Raw genomic sequence first — 22,720 nt, 5'->3', positions numbered from 1 at the left:
TATGTTCATACTCAAATAGTGGTATTCGTAGCTGGTTGGAATTTCCATCGTTCCGGTTTGGAATATAAGATATTCATTGTTCGCACTTATTGGGTTTACTTCGATATTGCTGCATTTGACCATGGTGATAAATGGTAACATGCAACTAAGCATTATTAAAAATATGTTGCGTACTTTGCGCTTCTCTGGCTGGTCTGGAATTATCGTATTTGCTCTTATTAATCTTTTTTGTTTCTTGAATTTTGATTTATAATGAACGATTTTCCTGCCGCGGTTTGTTTCCTCAAAATGTTTACTGTCTACTTGTTCAATCCTTCATCTCTTTTTAAATGGGTTGGTGATTTTACTCTTTACGAGTGGAGCCTGTCTATATTTTATATCAAATTCAAAATCATGCCTATTCTTATTGAGATATTCGATCTTATCAATTTTGTTTTGTTGTACATTAAAGTCTGGGCTGCCTGCATATAGAAAAATGTCTGCCGAAGATTGTTTTGTACTATTAGGTTTAGTTTTATGATTATAGACGTATAAGATTGTTTCGAATCTTGTACACCTATCTTCAATATTTTGTTCACTACCGATGATTCTCAGCTTTTCATTTACGGTCTTGTGAAATCTTTTTATATTAGATACACCATTTTTGCTGGTTGTTACAGAAATTTGTACGCTTTCGGATCATAACCAGAGTTACAAAGCTATGCTCATAAAAGCTGAATATGGTTACCCGTGAGATAAAAATCTATCACGTATTTTTTCCTTGTGTTAAAAATTTACACATATTCTTAATGAGGGTTTTGGCGAGTTCAAGTGTCATTTCTTTATAGATTATTTTAATCTTTAGTTTTTGAAAGTAGTGGCTTACACTTGTTGTGTCACTGTCGCCTTTTCCTATCTCTATTTGTCTAGAGAAGAAATTGATTGGTCTCTCCGTTATGGATATATAATTTAAATGATCTTTATTGGCACTATGTATAGTTGCGTCTGCGCTGTTTGCAACTTCGACTTCGCCATCCATGACTTCTTCTATCTTTGTGCGGGAAAGAGCATCCGCGACATAGTTTTCTTTGCCTGGAAGAAATCAATTTATAATCGAATTCATTAAGTTTGATTTTCCACCTTTGTAATTTCATGTTCGGCTATTTGATATTATTGAGCCTTACCAATGGCATGTGATCACTCATTATTTCAAATGGTCTGCCGAATAGGTATGACCTGAAATATTTTAACAATTATTTTTTAATGGCAGCATAGTTAATTTCGTGTTCGGTCAACGTTCTGCTGGCATAACAAACGGGCTTATGGTTCTGTGACAGCACTGCACCAATAGCTACATTATTCGTGTCAGTTGTTAGAAAAAAGGGCTTTGAAAAATCAGAGAAGATTTATATCGGATCTGAAGTTATCAAAACCTTTAGTCTTTCAAATGATTCGATGTACTTTTTACATTTGATATCTATTACAGCACCTTTCTTTAGTTGGAGGGTCATGGGTTTAACTATCTTGGCAAAGTTAAGAATGAACTTGCGATAGAACCCACATAATCCCAAAAATGATTTTATCTGTTTAGATGTCTTAGGTAACGGAAAATTTGTGATTGCATTAATTTTGTTTGGGTTTGGTTTAATGCCATTTGTTGTGACTATATGTCCCAGGAATTAAGTTTCTTTTTCATGAATTCACATTTGTCTAGCTGCAACTTCAAGTTGGCGTCTCTCAGTTTCTCAAAGACTTTCTTTAGAGATAAAATATGTTCCTCCAATGAAGTGGATTAAACAATAATATCGTCCAAATAGACTAAGCAATCTTTGTAGATCAAATCTTCCAAAAGATTATTCTTACATCTCTGAAAAGTAGCTGGAGCATTTTTTAGTCCAAAAGGCATACGTGTATATTCGTAATGCCCATGCTTAGTTGAAAAAGCAGTTTTTGAAATAGAATTTTCGTCCATCTGGATTTAGTAAAAACCCTTAGCTAGATCAATGGTGGTAAAATATTGCCACCCACCCAATCTCATCCATTCGAGGAATGGGAAATTTGTCATTAACAGTTATCTCGTTAAGATTCCTGTAATCCCCTACCAACCTAAATTGTTGTTTTCCAGAGGCGTCTGCCTTCTTGGGGACCACCCAAATAGGAGAACAATAAGGGGACTTAGATTTGCGAACGATCCCTTGTTCTATCATTTCTTTGATTTGTTTGTTGACTTCAAATTTTCGCCTTTTTTGTACTGAATGTCTCTATATTTGTATAGAACCTTCATTAAACATTTAATTTCCGCTACATTTAGATGCTCGAGTCTATAGTATAGACTCTATACTCGTTACATTCGCGTAACTTATTGTTGATCGCGAAGTTGAATATATCTTTGTAAACGGACATGGGATCGAGATGTGTTTCATCATTGTCCACTGTGTCACTAACAACTTTTGAAGTGAGACATTTTGGTACCGTGGTCTCCTTCTTCTGTTGTTGATGCTTTGGTTTAAGGCACTTAGGTGCGGTCTTAACCTTTTGCATCTTTGGATTGATTTCCTCCACTTGAGCAGAATCATCCTTTTGCTGTGGGTCGTGGCATTTAGATGCGGTCTCGCCCTTCTTTTCTCCATAAAAAACTTAGTTCTTGAGAGTTTAGAGTTTAGAGTCTAGAGTTTAGAGTCTAGAGTTACCGTCTCTTTATCATAATCTATCTTAGCTTTCGTATCCTCTAGATACTTTCGACCTAACAGGAAATGTCGGAAAATTTGTGGATATAGAATTTCTGAACAGACGGACATAGTGATGTGGGCTTCATTATAATGTTTTTCTTTAATTTTATTTAATGGTAACACTGTTAGATCTTCTTCTTTTTCTTCTAAAATTTCAAAATGTTCCCTTATGATATTGATTGATGAGCCTGTGTTGATCATTTCCTTGTAAATTTTGTTATGATAACCTATTCGCACATGGGGACTGGTACGTCCTTCTGTGTCACTTGAGTGTCCGAGGCAGTTCGATTAAAATTTACGTCCATTCTGCTTTTGCCACTTTGACTCTCGCGTTGCCTTTTAACCGGCATCTGACCGTTAGTATTATTTGAAGTTGAAGGTTGGAAATTAAGGGAATTGTTAAGAGGATTGTTTTGTTGGCCTTGTGTTAACTCCCTTCTAAACGGTAGTCCCTTTGACTAACCGGTATGGGACGAGTGGAATACTGACTTTGATTTTCGTAGGTTGATTCAAATTTAGAGGTTGCCTATTATTATTCTGATTCGTTCCAGAATAATAATTGCTGTAATTGTGAATTCTATTATTGTAATATCGTTGATTATTGCTTTGACTATGATTTCCTCTGTTCCTGCGTCTGTTCCCTTCTGATCTATTAGAACGCTGATTTTCTGGACTGGCGTCATAGAGGCCTAGCTCCATCGAAGCTTGTTTTAATTTATAAATAGTATCGATATCTTTGCGTGCCAATGACATATAAATTCTATCCGGCAATCTTCGATCTATTACAGATTTAACAGTTCTTTTTAACATTTCAGTGTAATTTGATTTATCGACAGGGTCGCTTTCTAATTCTAACTTGTCAAACATACTTACATACAACTTTTCAAACCAATATTGTGATTCGATCTTCTCGATGAACTTACAGATGCTTCCGGGGTATGGTGTATCCTCCAGCTGTCTTATAAGTGTTTTGTAGGGCCTGTGATCCTTGAATACAATCGTCAGGGGCGTCTTTGTATCCAGCCATGTTTTTTACTCTGGTTAACAAACACAAACAGCTTGCCAGGTGTGCCATCGTAGTAGTTCAGTTCTTTAATTTGATTCAATAATTGATTTAGGTGGGTTTCCCAAAGTTGCGCAACTGCCATGGTGTACTTGTATAAGTTACTGGATACACGGAGTTTATTTTAAATTTGGTTTTAAATTACGGAATTACAAATTTTAATTAATTAACCCCGTTATTCCTAAAGTAAAAGGGTATACTAGATTCGTTGAAAAGCATTTAACAGGCAGAAGGAAGCGTTTCCGACCATTTGAAGTATATATATTCTTAATCAGGATCAATAGCCGAGTCGATCTGGCCATGTCCGTCTGTCCGTCTATATGAACGTCGAGATCTTAGGAACTACAAAAGCTAGAAAGTTAAAATTAAGCATACTGACTTAGACGCAGCGCAAGTTTGTCTATTCATCTTGCCACGCCCACTCTAACGCCCACAGACCGCACAAAACTGCCACTCCCACACTTTTGAAAAATGTTTTAATATTTTTTCATTTTTGTATTGGTCTAGTAAATTTCTATCGATTTGACAAAAAAATTTTTGCCACGCCCACTCTAACGCCCACAAACCGCCCAAAGCTGCCGCGCTGAGTAGTCGGGGAACTCGACTATAGCGTTCTCTTTTGTTTTGTTTATTGAAATTTTATAGTTCTGTTTTTCGGGATTGCGAGTCCGAGCTTTGAACGTGGGAACGTGACGATGATGCGAGGGCTGTTTCTGTCCAGAGGAGCAAGTCTTACTCAACCTGAAGATCCATAATTTCCTACTTTCGAGGTGATAATTTCTCAAGGCGAACTTTCTGAGGCTCAATAATTTTATATCTGGCTTTAATTGGTCCGAACTTTACTTCTGGAACATAATGGCGGATGCCATAAATAATTTGTATACCGATGTACTGTCGATCAATCTCTAACAAACCTCCTTAGATTACCAAAAAGTTCACACCAAAGAAATATAAATACAAAATTAAAAATGCCGGCTTTCAGTCTATCCCTTTCTAAATATTTAAGTGCTCGGTTACATTTTACCGTGCTTAATGCTCAGTCTTACAAGAACTATTTAAACCGTTGTAAGTTCCAGTTTGTCGAATTTAATATTTTATGTATTATATTGACATATTCTAAACCGTGATTTACAATCTTCTGCGTGTAAAGCCAGGCTCCGATGGAATGCCCGGGTGTGCTTTGTTTCTATGCGGAAGCCTTAAGCAAGACTACTAAACCTTATCTCTGAAATATTTCCCCCATATATGGAAGGAGTCCTTTCTATTAAAAGGTAACAAATTGGATGCAAGCACATACAGAGGAGTTCTTAACTTTTCGGCTATCCCTAAGCTTTTTGGAATTGTTATCACTCCTCATTTGCAGCACCTTTGTAGGTCAACTATATCACCATGACAGCATGGTTATTTGAAACGCATATTTACATCCTCTAACTTTTTGGAGCTAATATTCAAACAGATGTCATCTACACTGACTTTAGTAAAGCATTTGACTTTGTTAGTCATTCTCTTCTATTAAAGAAACTTGATTTATTAGGTTTCTCTGTTTATATGGTAAATTGGATTTTAGGTACTATTTCTTTCTTGCATTCTCCAAATCACATCCGGCACAACCGGCTCCTTTGTAGAAAGCCATCTTGATCCACTCCTTTTTAACTTATTTATTAACGACCTTCTCTTAGTAATAAAACATTCGCGCGTACTTATGTAAGCAGACGATGTTAAATTATGCCTCCAGTAGGACATTTCCTGTCATTTGGACTTACAATCTGATCTAGATAGCTTTAAAATATGGTGCCGTTATAGCGTGCTACACTTAAATGGCTCGAAGTGTAAAGTTATGACCTTCTGTCTTGTCAACCCAAGACACGCGACTTACACTCTAAGTAGTAGCTCTTTGGACAGAGTTGCACGGGTCAATGATCTTGGTGTTTTTCTGGACCCTAAACTACAATTTCCAGACCATATTTCGTCTATTGTCAATAAGGCTAGGGGTGTGCTTGGTGTTATAGGAAGGTTGTCAAAGGAATTTTTTGATCCTTACATGACCAAAACCTTATTCATTTCTCTCACCTGCTTGGAGTCCACAATATGAAGTTTATTCGGACCCGGACCGCATCGAATCGGTTCAAAAGAACTTCTTACTTTTTGCCTTACGGCGCCTTAATTGGGATGTAAACCTTAGATTATCTCCTTATTCAAGTAGATTAATGTTAATTAACTTACCCTCCTTAGCTAACCGTAGAACGATGCTTGGAACAGTCTTTATTTGTAACCTTATTCGTGGTGAAGTGGATAGTCCCGACTTAATTAGTCGGCTAAACTTCACTGTTCCGAGCAGATTTACTAGGAATTACGTACCTCTAATTTTAAATCATTGTAGATCTAACTATGAGTTGCATGATCCCTACAGAGTATTATGTTCTGACTTATTGAGTGTAAGTGAAGTTACTGCTAATTATATGATCTATATTATAATGATTGTGGCCTCAAGTGATAAAATATATCTTTTATCATCCTTATAGTTAAGACAAATTATACCCGTTACTCGTGGAGTACAAGGGTATACTAGATTCGTTGAAAAGTATGTAACAGGCAGAAGGAATCGTTTCCGACCATATAAAGTATATATATTTTTGATCAGGATCAATAGCCGAGTCGATCTGGCCATGTCCGTCTGTCCGTCCGTATGAACGTCGAGATCTTAGGACCTACAAAAGCTAGAAAATTGAGATTAAGCGTACAGACCGGAGAAGCAGCGCAAGTTTGTCGATTCATGTTGCCACGCCCACTCAACCGCCAAAAACTGTCGGTGTTGAAGACTCTCCTTCGCACTTCCACTAGCTGAGTAACGGGTATCAGATAGTCGGGGAACTCGACTATTGCGTTTTTTCTTGTTTATTAATAAGTATGTTAGGTAACATTTTTCTATACTGATTGGGTGTTTAAGTTCAAATTCTGCATTGGAGTTTTGCAGTCTTCCTCCCACTCCTAGTACCCCATTTTTGTTTAAAAATGGATTTAGTGACAATATTTTATTATTTGTCTTAATTTCTTTGTTGTTTTGCAGGCACTTTATCTCCGGACTGAATTGATGTTGTTATTAGGGATCTAAAACCAAAAAAGGCTCCAGGCGGTGACCAAACATAAACAAGAGAGAACGCTATAGTCGAGTTCCCCGACTATCTGATACCCGTTACTCAGCTAGTGGAAGTGCGAAGGAGAGTCTTCAACACTGACAGTTTTTGGCGGTTTGTGGGCGGTTGAGTGGGCGTGTCTAAACGTTTTTTGGCAAATCAATAGAAAGTTACAAGACTAATTCAAAAATGAAAAAATATCAAAACATTTTTCAAAAGTGTGGACGTTAGAGTGGGCATGGAAAAAAGTTTTATGGGAAATCGATAGAAATTTACAAGACCAATACAAAAATGACAAAATATCAATTTATTTTTCAAAAGTGTGGGCGTGGCAATTTTGGGCGGTTTGTGGGCGTGAGAGAGAGCGTGTCAAAAAGTTTTTTGGCAAATCGATAAAAATTTACAAGACTAATACAAAAATGAAAAAATATCAAAACATTTTTCGAAAGTGTGGGCGTCTATGTCTCTGGAGTCGGTATGCTTAATCTGAACTTTCTAGCTTTTGTAGCTCCTGAGATCTCGACGTTCATACGGACGGACAGACAGACATGGCCAAATCGACTCGGCTATTGATCCTGATTAAGAATCTATATACTTTATATGGTCGGAAACGATTCCTTCTGCCTGTTACATACTTTTCAACGAATCTAGTATACCCTTTTACTCTACGAGTAACGGGTATAAAAACCTCTTACTTTTAGCATTACGGCGCCTAAATTGGGATGCAAGCCTTATGTTACCTTCTTATTCCAGTGGACTAATGTTAAATAATTTGTAATCTTATTCGTTGTGAAGTTGTTAGTCGACTAAACTTCTCTGTTTCAAGCAGATACACTAAAACTTCGTACCCCTAATCTTAAATTATTGCTAATCTAACTTTGAGTTGTATGACCCCTACAGAGCATTATGTTGTGACTATAATAGACTTTATCCTATTATCTCTTATCTTAACTCTCTGTCATTCTTAAAGCACTCGATTCTAACTTTTTAAGCACATAACTAGATCTTAATATTATTTATAAAGTTCCTCGTTCTATATTCTCGTAAATCGAGCCGAACGATACACGGCAGGTGTGGCCGTGGAACTCAAGTGTATAAAACACAAGAGAGAACGCAATAGTCGAGTTCCCCGACTATCTAATACCCGTTACTCAGCTGAGTGGAAGTGCGAAGAGAAATTTCAACACTGACCGTTTTTGCCGGTTTGTGGGCGTTAGAGTGGGTGTAGCAAAAAGATTTTTGGCAAATCGAGAAAAAATTTACAAGACTAACAAAAATGTAAACAAATAACAAGACATTTTTCATGGGCGTGGCAAAAAGTGTTTCTGCAGATCGATAGAAATTTACAATACTATATAATAAGAAAATGAAAAATTATCAAAACATTTTACAAAAGTTTGGGTGTGGCAGTTTTGTGCGGTTTGTGGGCGTAAAAAGGGTTATAATTAAAATAGAATAGGTCGATGTATTTGATTTTTGTAGAGCCTAGTACTCACCTGTATAAAATATACGCTATGAAACAGTAAGGGGGAAATAGGTGAAAGGTACGCTTAGTTTTAGACATATTTCACCATATAACTTCAACAAACAAAACAGAAGAACAGAAGAGAACCTTATGGTGGAGTGGCACGACTATAAGATACTTTTCTTATATCATAAGACGCGTTATATGCAAATATACAAATTAGAAATCGAGACTTTTCGAGATTTCACCCGAAAGCCACATAGCGGAGCTTACATTTATGGCTCATGGCACTATTATGATTTGGCACTATTATGATCTTCCGTGCAAGAAATCACGTCTTACCCCTTTGTAAACCTACAGCGGACAAGCTCTACTCAATAACTCAACTAGACAAAATCCTATCATATTAACCCCTTCAAAGCTCAAGGTAAAAATGAACATCTAACGCCTCATTAGAATCGAGACATCAAGCTATCCCAACAGCAACAGCCGACGTACCCATCCGCAGCCACAAGACGCAGGCAATGAATTTACTCCGGCATAAACAGAATATATGGCCGCAAATCCCAGAAGCGCCTAGCAGGGAATGAATATTAATGAGATGTCGTCAGTCTTTCGTCAAATTAAAACACAGCTCCAACGGGCCAGAACTGTGAGCAGGGATCGGGTGAGAAATTGGTCCTGACAGGAGAGGACACATCTTCTCGGGTGTTGTGCGCGCACATCCTGCGGTAACTTTTCTAATTGTTGTCAGCACTACGCGAATAAATCAGCAGCCGTGAAGCTGGGCCACTAAACTAGCTGAAGGCCTTGTGGAATTTCGGCAATTTGTTTTCCCCTAGTTGGGTTGAATGTTTCGAACGAGGATGACTGGATGAGAAGGACGGGGAAACAGCACTTAACCCTTTTGGGCAATGTGACTCTGCCAGTCACCGCCATCGTCACACGTCAGCGCACCATCATCAGCTTGTTTACACGCATAATTATGTGAGCCGGATTCCGGGAATTGCTCCAGGCTTCCGGCTAACCCACTCTATTTCTACTCCTTGCCCGGTATCATCCTTGCGGCTTTTGGGGGCTACCACGCCAGACGACTTAATGCAACGTGACAGATTTCTCACTTGAAGTTAAGATGACGGGAAATGTCACAATTTGATGCTGATAATATGCTAATGGGGTTTGTTTGTTTGATTTATATTCCCCTCGTCAAGGCTGCGAAGAGAAGGTGTAGACGCCAATGGGCAACACGAAAGTCAAGACCTTAAGTTTCCCTTAAATGGTAGTTAATGTCGGAGAGCTCTTTCAACTTAAGTTAATTTACTTAAATGAATTGGTAGTGGCTATTTGATGTTGGAGCACTGTTTTTAGAGGTGTGTTTTACCATTAACCGTTTCAATTATCCATCTGCTGATAAGAAAGTTAGGCACACATATTTCCAAATAAAACAAGTGAGAACGCTGAAGTCGAGTTCCCCGACTATCTGATACCCGTTACTCAGCCAGTGGATGTGCGAAGAAGAAATTTCAACACTGACAGTTTTTTGCGGTTTGTGGGCGTTAGAGTGAGCGTGGCAAAAAGTTTTTTGGCAAATTGATAGAAATTTACAAGACTAATACAAAAATGAAAAAATATCAAAACATTTTTCAAAAGTGTGGGCGTCTATGTCTCTGGAGTCGGTATGCTTAATCTGAACTTTCTAGCTTTTGTAGCTCCTGAGATCTCGACGTTCATACGGACGGACAGACAGACATGGCCAAATCGACTCGGCTATTGATCCTGATTAAGAATCTATATACTTTATATGGTCGGAAACGATTCCTTCTGCCTGTTACATACTTTTCAACGAATCTAGTATACCCTTTTACTCTACGAGTAACGGGTATAAACACTATGAGCTTGACAGCTTAAATTTTTTACAAATGCTGTCATTGATCACCCTGTCGAAATTTGTCAATAATCTGAGTTGTTCCGGAATCTATATCTAAATCGTTTTGGACTGGTTAACCACAACACAAAAGTGCAGAAATACAACTACTTCAAAATTAATTTGCCTATGTATGTATAAAACGATGATTAATATCAACTAAAGCTACGCTTACATCTGCAGACAAGATGTTCCGCACACTGTCCATTGAACCGATTAGAATCGAGGAGCGCTCCAAGGATGAGGTCCGTGCTAATATTTTGGTGTTTACCGTCACCTGTGCCCTCATTCGGTTTTTTCCGATAATCTTGAGGAAATTATCGTAGTCAAGGTTAAAAATGCGATTGTGAGCTTCCGCTTTGGCTGAGATAAAACCGATAATAAATATTAACATATAAGCTAACACCAAATTATTATAGCAGATTTAAAAACAAGAGAAGAGCAATAAGAAATAACAATAGCAAAACGAATATTGATATCCAAAACATCGAAAACATTTTACAAAATGTTGGATGCTCGGTTTGTGGGTGTTTGTGTGGGCGATCTTTAAAAGTAAACTTAGGACAGCGCCACTATAATTTGCATGCTTAATCTTGAATGTAAGCTTTAGTTTCTGAGAACTCGACGTTCATAAGGACAGACGTCCATGCCTACCTCATAATATTATATATACATAAATATGTATATACAGTAGAATCCGGTTATAAAGACTTTCAAGGAACCGACGATTTTACGTCGTTATATCCGGAAGACGCACTATCAGAAAGGTAGAAAACAATTTTTTTTGTTTTTGTTTATTTTTTGGTTGCCGTGTTCGTAATTTGTTTTAACCTAAAATTAATTCTTTTTTTTTTAACATTTGTTAATGCACTAACTCACATTTGGCGAATTTACGCATTAAGTTTTATTGGAAAAAAGCTGAAAAAACTAGAAATATAACGGGACATAGGGAATGGAATATAGGCATGAGGTCTGCACACGCACGCTGTAAACATTTTTGTGACGTCGGTCACAGATAGATACATACATTTCTTACAGAGTTGTTTGATGCTTAAAATTGTTGGCATTATTTTGCTGTATTTATACCCGTTACTCGTAGAGTAAAAGGTATCGTTGAAAAGTATGTAACAGGCAGAAGGAAGCGTTTCTTAATCAGGATCAATAGCCGAGTCGATCTGGCCATGTCCGTCTGTCCGTCCGTATGAACGTCGAGATCTTAGGACCTACAAAAGCTAGAAAATTGAGATTAAGCGTACAGACCGGAGAAGCAGCGCAAGTTTGTCGATTCATGTTGCCACGCCCACTCAACCGCCAAAAACTGTCGGTGTTGAAGACTCTCCTTCGCACTTCCACTAGCTGAGTAACGGGTATCAGATAGTCGGGGAACTCGACTATTGCGTTTTTTCTTGTTTATTAATAAGTATGTTAGGTAACATTTTTCTATACTGATTGGGTGTTTAAGTTCAAATTCTGCATTGGAGTTTTGCAGTCTTCCTCCCACTCCTAGTACCCCATTTTTGTTTAAAAATGGATTTAGTGACAATATTTTATTATTTGTCTTAATTTCTTTGTTGTTTTGCAGGCACTTTATCTCCGGACTGAATTGATGTTGTTATTAGGGATCTAAAACCAAAAAAGGCTCCAGGCGGTGACCAAACATAAACAAGAGAGAACGCTATAGTCGAGTTCCCCGACTATCTGATACCCGTTACTCAGCTAGTGGAAGTGCGAAGGAGAGTCTTCAACACCGACAGTTTTTGGCGGTTGAGTGGGCGTGGCAACATGAATCGACAAACTTGCGCTGCTTCTCCGGTCTGTACGCTTAATCTCAATTTTCTAGCTTTTGTAGGTCCTAAGATCTCGACGTTCATACGGACGGACAGACGGACATGGCCAGATCGACTCGGCTATTGATCCTGATTAAGAAACGCTTCCTTCTGCCTGTTACATACTTTTCAACGATACCTTTTACTCTACGAGTAACGGGTATAAATACAGCAAAATAATGCCAACAATTTTAAGCATCAAACAACTCTGTAAGAAATGTATGTATCTATCTGTGACCGACGTCACAAAAATGTTTACAGCGTGCGTGTGCAGACCTCATGCCTATATTCCATTCCCTATGTCCCGTTATATTTCTAGTTTTTTCAGCTTTTTTCCAATAAAACTTAATGCGTAAATTCGCCAAATGTGAGTTAGTGCATTAACAAATGTTAAAAAAAAAAGAATTAATTTTAGGTTAAAACAAATTACGAACACGGCAACCAAAAAATAAACAAAAACAAAAAAAATTGTTTTCTACCTTTCTGATAGTGCGTCTTCCGGATATAACGACGTAAAATCGTCGGTTCCTTGAAAGTCTTTATAACCGGATTCTACTGTATATACATATTTATGTATATATAATATTATGAGGTAGGCATGGACGTCTGTCCTTATGAACGTCGAGTTCTCAGAAACTAAAGCTTACATTCAAGATTAAGCATGCAAATTATAGTGGCGCTGTCCTAAGTTTACTTTTAAAGATCGCCCACACAAACACCCACAAACCGAGCATCCAACATTTTGTAAAATGTTTTCGATGTTTTGGATATCAATATTCGTTTTGCTATTGTTATTTCTTATTGCTCTTCTCTTGTTTTTAAATCTGCTATAATAATTTGGTGTTAGCTTATATGTTAATATTTATTATCGGTTTTATCTCAGCCAAAGCGGAAGCTCACAATCGCATTTTTAACCTTGACTACGATAATTTCCTCAAGATTATCGGAAAAAACCGAATGAGGGCACAGGTGACGGTAAACACCAAAATATTAGCACGGACCTCATCCTTGGAGCGCTCCTCGATTCTAATCGGTTCAATGGACAGTGTGCGGAACATCTTGTCTGCAGATGTAAGCGTAGCTTTAGTTGATATTAATCATCGTTTTATACATACATAGGCAAATTAATTTTGAAGTAGTTGTATTTCTGCACTTTTGTGTTGTGGTTAACCAGTCCAAAACGATTTAGATATAGATTCCGGAACAACTCAGATTATTGACAAATTTCGACAGGGTGATCAATGACAGCATTTGTAAAAAATTTAAGCTGTCAAGCTCATAGTGTTTATACCCGTTACTCGTAGAGTAAAAGGGTATACTAGATTCGTTGAAAAGTATGTAACAGGCAGAAGGAAGCGTTTCCGACAATGTAAAGTATATAGATTCTTGATACAGGATCAATAGCCGAGTCGATCTGGCCATGTCCGTCTGTCCATCTGTCCGTCCGTTTTTCCGTCTGTCTGTCCGTATGAACGTCGAGATCTCAGGAACTACAAAAGCTAGAAAGTTGAGATTAAGCATACAGACTCCCAAGACATAGAAGCAGCGCAAGTTTGGCCACGCCCACTCTAACGCCCACAAACCGCCCAAAACTGCCACGCCCACACTTTTGAAAAATGTTTTTTGCCACTTTTTGCCACGCCCACTCTTACGCCCACAAATCGCCAAAAACTGTCAACGTTGAAAACTCTTTCCCGCACTTCCACTAGCTGAGTAACGGGTATCAGATAGTCGGGGAACTCGACTATAGCGTTCTCTCTTGTTTTATATTAGATTTTTTATAAAATTTAAGGCTGTAGGTCCCTAAAAAAAAGGATTCAGAGTAAATGGAACCCAAAGTTACAAAAAAAAAGTTGTAAATATCCAAAGGAATATTGCCCATTTTTGTCTTCATGCCAAAACCATGTTGGCCAGGCCGTTCCTAACGCAAGTAAAGGACAAAAAACATTAACTCACAAAACTTAAAAAAAGTTATAAAAGTAGCGTTCTCTTTTGTTAGTTTTCCCATCTTTCTAAGAATTTTTGACAGATTTCAAACTTTCGAAATCTACACGGAATCCGCAACGACAAAATCCCCATAGATAAATTTGACACTACATTGTGCAGGTCCGCCTCAGAGATTTCCGAGAGACGCTTTTAGCTATGTGCGCTAGCAAGGGCCGAAGATGTTATAGAAAGAATCAACTTGGTTGCATTATCGTTGCCATTGAATTCCAAGGGTTTGCCTAAAAAGAGATCCTGTTCCTTGTTCACTTGTCTCACTCAGTGTCACGTATCCAGTATTTGTTTTCTTAATGGAACGTGCTGTGATAACGACGATACCAAAGCCACGAAAACTAATAAGCATGAGCGGGTCATACCGACTGATAAGTTTGCTACATTATATATATACATACAAATTAAAATTGATGTTAAAAAATTATTTTAAAAAAATATTTTATTTTTATATTTTAATAAATTTATTGGTGATCAACTTTTTCACTTAACCAATATTACAAGACACTATTATCTGATTTTATTTTCGATCGTTCTCGATCCGATCCCCAAACAGACTGACTCTTAGATTTTAAATCCTGATCCAATCAACCTCGGCCAGAAGTTTTTCTTTGGAAACTTCTTGAACTTTCAATTATGTTTAGAATAAAAGCTTGATGCTAAAATTATTTCTCTGCATTGTGAAATTCAATTATGCTGACCGATGCAGTTTGATTGAAGCGCAATAAGTTGACCATGGTTTGGTCTCCAAGCGGAAGCTGTGTTTTTTTTTTTGAGTTTGATTGTTTATCTTAGCGGGTAGCTAAGCGCTGGCAAAGGCAATGACAAAAACAAAGACAAAGGAAATGCCGCCTAGATTGAAATTTAATATTTGTTTATAAACTGGGATAGAGTGCTATGTTTACGGGTTGGATAACTTACATATATGTATATTAGAGAGAATATATTTTTTTAGAGTTATAAGAGTATTAAGCGTGCAGGATGCCATTCACAACTCGCAAGGCGATTCTGCCTTCATTGTCAACTCCTTCTGTCGAATTACATCGTCTAGGATCACCCAGGAATTCCAGGACTCGTTCGGTATATGGTAAATATCAGAGAGAGGACCGATCCTTCCTAGTGATAACCTTCACGACATCATAACCGCTCTCTCGACCAAGGATAAGAAAGCTTATGCGAAAGTATCTTGGCGATCTCTGGACAAGAAGACGACATGATTCTCGAGTCCAAAATCCATATTAGTTTTTGTTTAATTGTTATTAAATTGTTTATCGTTGTTCTGCTATGTACTGTAATTATCTTTTCCCTCTTTATAATCAATTTATAAAGCCATTATTTTCTAATAAATAAGTTTTCGACTAATTTATAAATATTGGGTTGGGTTTTAGGCGTGCACGCTAAGTGAGTGTTGTGTTTGCATTGTTACTGAAAATATATTTAAGAAAGAGTTCACATTTTTGAAAAATAATTAGCTTACAATAATCATATAAAAATCCTCTCTTTACATCTGAGTCATTTTTTTATTCTCAGTTTTAAAAAACGCTTTGATGCTCTTATTGGTTTATTGGTTGCAATGCCGCTGGATTGGGCCTGGGCCTAAGTCAAATACCGTGTTGTGCGCCCGTTAGTCCGAGCAAATTCCGGTGCACATTATTTCTGGCTCGGCACGTTTTGGACCGCAAACAGATGAATTTTTGCAGTGCCGCGCCTCGTCCGATTAGGACAACGAAATATGAGCAGGCGGCAGCCACTAAGGGCAGTTTGCGTATTCCAAGTTTTGGTCCAGGAACTGAAAAATGAGCAGGTCCCGGAGCTGGAGGAGCAATGCAATTCGTCCTCGGGGTCTTTTTTGCATTAATAATAAATAAACGGACCTTGCAGCAGGAGTCCTGCTCGTGTTTTGGACAAACTGGAGCGGATTTTAATGGACGGATGCGAGTGCACCGCCGGAGTGGAGCTAAAACCCATAAGCCGTACCCGGAACACACCTTTTCCCAGGTGCATGTGTAACACCCGAACCCTTCCTACGTTCCTGCCTTAAAATACAGCATTTGCTCGTCCATCTTGTGATTTAGCACCGACATAAAAATGATTTATCAGTGACATTAAAATAATGCACACTGTGGCGCATTTTATGTGCGAATGGATTTTCGCGCCTTTTTGTTCTCGCACTGTGAAGGGTGAGGAACCATGTGGTGGAGTCGGTGCAGTCGCATTTACCCCTTCCAAAAGTTGCGGCCCGACCAGAAGCAACCCATGCCATGGCGAGGCAAGGGTAAATCACATATGAGGCAACAGCCGTCCGTCCGTCCTCCGGTCCTCATCAGACCTTTTGTGTCGCCGTCACCCGAATGTTTTACGGCCGGGATGTTTGTGACCAGTCTCCGGCAGCTGCATCAGCCTGGTTTGTGACTGGGTGGAGCTGCATGCACCTATCAGGAACTAAATAGTCCTCTGGATGCTGTGGAATCGTGAGTGTAAACTTTTGTGCGAGTATCGCGCACTCGTTCTGTATGCCAGGCGTCATGCGACGTATAAGCTGCACTCAGAGAATGTCTAGGTCCTCAATTGACGCGAACAAATCAAACAACTTAAAGGTGAGAGTAATATAATCTCCTTCAAGGTTGGTAGGTAATTCATTATAGTAAGATAGGTACTTAACGACAGCTAACTTAAACGTTCCCCAAAATCGAACAGCGTTACTTCACGGAATCCACGTGCGTTTCATTGCTTTTCAAAATATGCCATAGCATGCACCCAGATGTGTGAGACAGCACTGCAAACGCGTCGAACGGGAATATCCTGATGCTGGCTACTCGTATCAGACTTTCAACTGGTAGGCGACTAGGATGCCCTGCTACCGAAATGGTCGACAGCATATGGAACTCATTAGAGTGGTCCTGTGTGTGCAAGTTTAATGAGGACACCACAGAAGCGAGAAGATGGCGCAGGCACTGGACTAGGATGCGGGAGTCAGGGACGCCAAAGATGGGACAGATACAAGGGACGTAGACACGGATATGGAAGTGGACATGGGCAAGCACATCTGCAGACGCCGCTGATTGCCCGGTCCAATCTCAGTGGTCGCACGATTCCCATGCCTTCCCCATGCTGTGGCCAGTTGGCAGCGTCAGCATAATTTCCTGATGCTAAATGCCAAACGCAGGACGAACCAGAGCGGGTCAGCCGAACACTTAAGCCCATTCGCCATCGACTGACCGACTGCCAGCCAACGAGTTTACGAAATGGGATTGGACTTTTGCACTGGGTTGGGTTCGGGCTAAAGTAGCCCGAATGGAAACAGCACAGAAGGGTACACGGCCAGCAGGATGAAAGGAGGGCAGAGTGATATGCTGCTGCAGTCGTGATGGTGGTAGTGGTGGCTCTGTGTCATTGTCTCGCGTGGAGACGGCAGCGGAGTGAGGGGCACCCGGGGAGGAGCATCAGGAGCAGGACCATCAGGGTAATTTAGAGAAGCACACATATACACCGACACACCTGTTTTTGGGTAATTTATCTCGAAGAATTATTATTTCAAATATTTTGGGGTGCTGGAGAGCACTGAAAAAAAGTGTATCAGAAACAGTTGTTTGCGTTTTAAATCGAACTACCCTTTATTCCATAAATACCTAAAAATATATAAATTTGCTGTAGTCTGCTATTTAAGATATTCGCGTAGAACACATTTAAAGTTTGAAACCTATGATATAAATATGGTAGGGCTTACAGAGCAAAGCATGGTCTAAGCCGCCAGTGCATAGAAGATAAATACCCCTACATGTATTTTAGGTGTTTTGCCTTTTCAACCCCCGGTATGTAATAGTCGAGACACTCTGTAGTAGTAGTCGTTTTTCCTATTTTTGTTTTAATTTGAACATGATAACGGGCTAAACAGTTGTTTAAGTGCAAAACGAGCTGAAAGATATGGAAGCGATGGGCGACGCACCGAAATAAAAGGATTTTAAAATGGTCATTTGATATGAATTATGCGCGCTGGTGCAATTACAGAATTTCGCCCCTCTGACGAGTTCGCTGCGGCATGAACTCAGACTCGTAGACCACCTCAGCTGGGAATTTTCTCCCTCCCGGACAGTGATGCTTTTTTGTGACTGTGATGTGTTTTGAAGAGGTGTTTCCGGCTGCTGTTTGGGTCGGGCCGGTGGACCTCTTTTGGCGCCCGCGACTTGGACTTCATCGTTAAATAATTAAATCAGCTGCTAGACTAATATATTTCTCTTAATTACCAGTTTCTCATGGCTAGCGCGTACACAAGTGTCCCAGCCATTTGGATCCTATTTTGTGATTTATGTTGCCGCGCTCCAATATCTACTATAGCTGATAAGTTGCATATGCATTGTGTAATGGATTTTCGGGCCAAATAAACCTACCAAATGGGCTGGGATGTCCGGAATTGATTTGATGCTACATATGTCTACTTTGCTTAGATTCCAGTTACATATTTGTCAACGAAAATAGTATACCTTTTTCCTCTACGCGTAACGGGTATAATAAGATAAAGCTAAGAGGGAACAACAATTGTAAAATGTAAAACTCTTTTTACGACTTGTGAAAATAAATTTGTATTGTGTGCTAGTATTGGCAATTTCTTTAAGAACTGCGATTTTCTTTTTTCTTTACGGATCGTTTCGGTGAAAACTGCATAATAAAGACAACATATATTTCATTATCATTGATAATGTTTTCAAACCTAAATAATAAGCTAACCAGCGACTTTAACAAGTTTATACCAATCCCTGGCTAATGGTGATTAGAGATGTTCCTATACTTAACCTCGATCTTTGTCTTATTATTATTACAGTCTTCGCAATTCGGTTTATGTTCAGACAAACTGAAATTTCCTAGGTTGCCATAATATTCTTTTTAAAATGGGAATGAAAGTCTGCTGCGCCACCAGGAACACTTTTCTGTTCCAATCCCCTCTCCGTCGCAAATATTGCAACAAAGAGGAAAATATGAACAAAAAAATGTAAAATTAATCGGCAATAAATTTAGCAAAAGTGTCGAAAACGGCACACACATCCGTTGGAGGGTGTGACGCGTGGGAGAGTCGAACATGGAAGAAATTCGGCCACGCCACGAACTCATAGTTCAATGTCCTGAGCAGGCGACGCCTTCCATGAGCAAAAGAGCGCCGGGACTGGCACCTTTCATGGCCAGCGCATTTATAATAAATTGAATAGCAATAACTCAATCTCAATCAAAAATCATAATTCATGGAACTCGACAGCCCAGAACCGGGGCGACACCAACCCTAAGTTTGAAATGCAGTTAGGAGCACTGCGATTTTTCTTCTGTTTTTCCGAATGATGTTCGCGAGTGTTTGCTCCCTTATCATATGATAAAACTAAGAGGTGTGTGATATTGAATAATTCCTTTTTTTCGGGATTTATTTCTTGGACATACTAAGGCAATGGAATTCGAGTTAAAGGCAGTTTAAGAAGCCTCTTGTGGAGGTGTCACCAAGTTCTCATGATTTCTCTTCTTAGGTATTTGTATGTGCTGCCAGTGAGTTGCGTTGCATTGCATTGGCGACGCAGCCAAAAATGATAAATTTACGGTGTGACATGAAGCGCAAATGTGTGAGTCCGACCGATTGTTTAAGTGCTTTAAAGACGTGGATTTATAGTCGATGACATAAATACAAGACGCAATGCGTCTGGAGGTGGTGAAGCGAATCGACTGGCCGAAGACCGAGGCAATAACGTTAAAAGTGCAGCACCGCCCTCGGCAAAGTTGGAACACGCTAAAGGCTCATAAATATCCTTCCAGTTAACCGATTGTGTGTTTGCGAAGATCCTTGCAGGGCAACGCATTTTGGGTGAAAATAATAACCGCTTCACATGAAATCTTTAGCCAGGGAGAATGCAAGGTCCGCAAGTGAGAAACTTTCAAGGGCTCTGGGAACCAGACAATAAGGAATCGCCAGGAAAATTAAATGCCTACTTCTCCCCGAATCAATGACAAACAAAACAAAAGTGACAATTTTCGTTGGGTCCCGAAAACACTTTAAATTATTATTGGCCTTAACTCGTTGCAAATAATGAACAAAAGAGTAACGAGCAAGGTAGATATCCTAGCAGTTTAATATGTCCATAGATTGTCTTGGAGAAATTTATTAGTTGAAATTATAGTTATAAGCAAATGAAGATTTTCATATCCAGTTTCACGGATTAACTTTTTTAACTATTAATGAACTTTGCTTTAACAGTCAAGTCATAACAAAAGGCTATTTGGCTATAAAGTACACTCTAAAAAATGTTGAAAAGGAAGACCAAAATAAAACAAGAGAGAACGCTTTATTCGAGTTCCCCGACTATCTGATACCCGTTACTAAACTAGTGAAAGTGCAAAGGAGAAATTTCAACACTGACAGCACTGACGCCTTGTGGGCGTTGGAGGGGGTGTGACAAAAAAAAATTTACAAGATTAACAAAAATGGTGAAAAACTATCAAAACATTTTTAAAGTGTGGGCGTGACAGCTTTGTGCGGTTTGTGGGCGTTGTATGTAAAGTTGTTCGTGTTGTGTTAGGAAACGTAAGCAAAAATTTAGACAACCTTTACTACTATGAATTCAAAACCATACATTTTATGTTCCACTTTGAAGCCTTTAACATGCCCAGCCTAAACAAATTTTGCGAAAAACAGATATATAATTTTTTCTTATTTAAAATTCGCCAATATTTTTCAGAATAAAAAATGTAAATTTGCATAGTTGAGGTATTAAATCAGCCGCCTATGTATTTTAATTTTTATTTATATGTAAATTGTAATTGTCATGAAAAAAAGAGCGACTATGAGGACCTGCCCAAAAAGGATGCGGATGCTCGTCGCCGGGAATATTTTTCTAGTGTATAAAGAATTCCAGGCAATGTAGTAAGCTTGCAACACCTTTGAGCAAACAGTAAGTAATAGACCAAAAAAAATTGGTCATTCAACAAAAGAGGATGCGGAAGTAATTTACAATTTAATAGAAGAATTGAAAATCAGACAAAAAAGCAACTGAAATTGTAGGATCACAATGCGTCTGACCCCGACGCAAGTTGCAAAGATTTATATTTAGTTAAAGCAGGAGCTGCGCATTAGCGTATTAGCAGGGTATGCCTATACAGACGTCGTCGCTTTCAATACTTCCATTGGCACTTGCGTTTTATGTTTCATCTTATTTGACGATAAATCAAAAAGGTCGGCTCGGATTCTTTTGGGGAATAAATTGGCGTGTGCCAATACGGGCGGCGGGGACCCAGAGATGCAATCGCATACGGCATAGATAAACGACAAAGGACAAGGATATGCATTGCAATTATGTATGTAATCGATTGCGTAAGTTGCAGCAAGAGGAACATCTAACTTTAACTTTCTTAAAAAACAGATTGCTCGATCACGAGATAAAAATTAAAAACGATAGCAGGGACACAAGTCGGAAATTGATTAATGCAGTGGCATATAATAACAACAAAAATGAGTGCGTATCTTTTTAAAACAGTAACAGCGTAGTTCGTAAACCATTTAAGGAAAAAGGGAAATTTAATATCAAATGTCATATTAAAAGTGCTTTGAAAATAAATTATAAATGATAAAAATAAAGAAATTGACAAGCAAGCAAACACAGCAACAACCCAACCTAGCTTCGCGTTTATGTGAAATCGTCTTGATAACAATAAATCTACAACTGGTGCGTATCTTTTTTTTAAAACAGTTACAGCGTAGTTCGTAAACTATTTAAGGAAAAAGGAAAATTTAATATCAAATGTCATATTAAAAGTGCTTTGAAAATAAATTTTAAATGATAAAAATAAAGAAATTAGCAAACACAGCAACAACCCAACCTAGGTTCGCATTTATGTGAAATCGTTTTGATAACAATATATCTACGACTGTAAAGTAAAATTAAGTTTGGATTCTGGTGCTTCAGACCGTCTCGTAAATGAGGAGAAATGTTAAACAAGCAATATTGCGTTGTTACGTCGGCGTATTAGTGCCCATGTCCTGGGTAAGGACTAAGGCCGAGGGAGGGGCATCCGATGTTCAGGTACCAGGTTGCCAGGAAAACTCGTCGATTTTGGGTCGTGAGATCTTGTTAAGCCCCTAACCTCTCCAACATAACGAGAATAAATACTAGAAGTGCCTGTATTTACATTCGTTCCGTTCGTCAGTCAGCAGTCCTCAAAGTCAGTCAAATGTGTTAATATTTCTGACCTACTCCACCTCTCGCGTCAGCAACACCTTTCAAAGATGTTTACCTACTTATTTTGTTGTAGTTATATTATTTGCATAGCTTTATTGATTAATATATTGTTGGCTAATTGTTGACTATAATTGTTTTTAGCGGTGATCAATAAAGATATAAGTAATTTATACCAAAGGTAGACTTAAGAAAAAAGTGTCACGTACCATCGTTGATAAACTTTTATTGATCTGCAGTAATTTAAAATTTTATTGCTCCTGGATTGTATTATTTGCAGATTATGACTAGATAGTGATTCCTTTACATTGGTTCCTTTTGCTTGTGCGGCTAGTATCCGACCAGCATCGCGATGAAAACATATTGAATATTATGAGCGCGTTGAATAGTGACGAGATGCA

General features: G+C 38.6%; 2 protein-coding genes and 1 long non-coding RNA gene across 3 annotated transcripts; 2 read left to right on the top strand and 1 right to left on the bottom strand.

The window, feature by feature from the left end:
• Positions 1-10,280: 10,280 nt before the first annotated feature.
• Positions 10,281-10,697, top strand: LOC120321056. Its single transcript, XM_039372343.2, has 2 exons — positions 10,281-10,425; positions 10,478-10,697. Exon 2 carries the CDS (start codon positions 10,483-10,485, stop codon positions 10,618-10,620), a length of 138 nt encoding a protein of 45 aa, XP_039228277.1. The 5' UTR covers positions 10,281-10,425; positions 10,478-10,482; the 3' UTR covers positions 10,621-10,697.
• A 2,266-nt stretch (positions 10,698-12,963) lies between these two features.
• Positions 12,964-13,382, bottom strand: LOC26534937. Its single transcript, XM_015197367.3, has 2 exons — positions 13,236-13,382; positions 12,964-13,183 (listed from the first exon to the last, which is right to left on the bottom strand). The coding sequence occupies exon 2, from the start codon at positions 13,176-13,178 to the stop codon at positions 13,041-13,043; it is 138 nt and encodes a 45-aa protein (XP_015052853.1). The 5' UTR covers positions 13,179-13,183; positions 13,236-13,382; the 3' UTR covers positions 12,964-13,040.
• A 4,339-nt stretch (positions 13,383-17,721) lies between these two features.
• Positions 17,722-18,727, top strand: LOC120321186. Its single transcript, XR_005560774.1, has 2 exons — positions 17,722-17,927; positions 18,011-18,727. It is a non-coding gene; the product is annotated as an uncharacterized LOC120321186 (long non-coding RNA).
• The last annotated feature ends 3,993 nt before the right edge of the window (positions 18,728-22,720 follow it).

Source organism: Drosophila yakuba, chromosome 2R, assembly GCF_016746365.2.
Source record: "Drosophila yakuba strain Tai18E2 chromosome 2R, Prin_Dyak_Tai18E2_2.1, whole genome shotgun sequence".
Taxonomy (NCBI): domain Eukaryota; kingdom Metazoa; phylum Arthropoda; class Insecta; order Diptera; family Drosophilidae; genus Drosophila; species Drosophila yakuba.
This window is presented reverse-complemented; position numbering and strand designations above follow the sequence as displayed.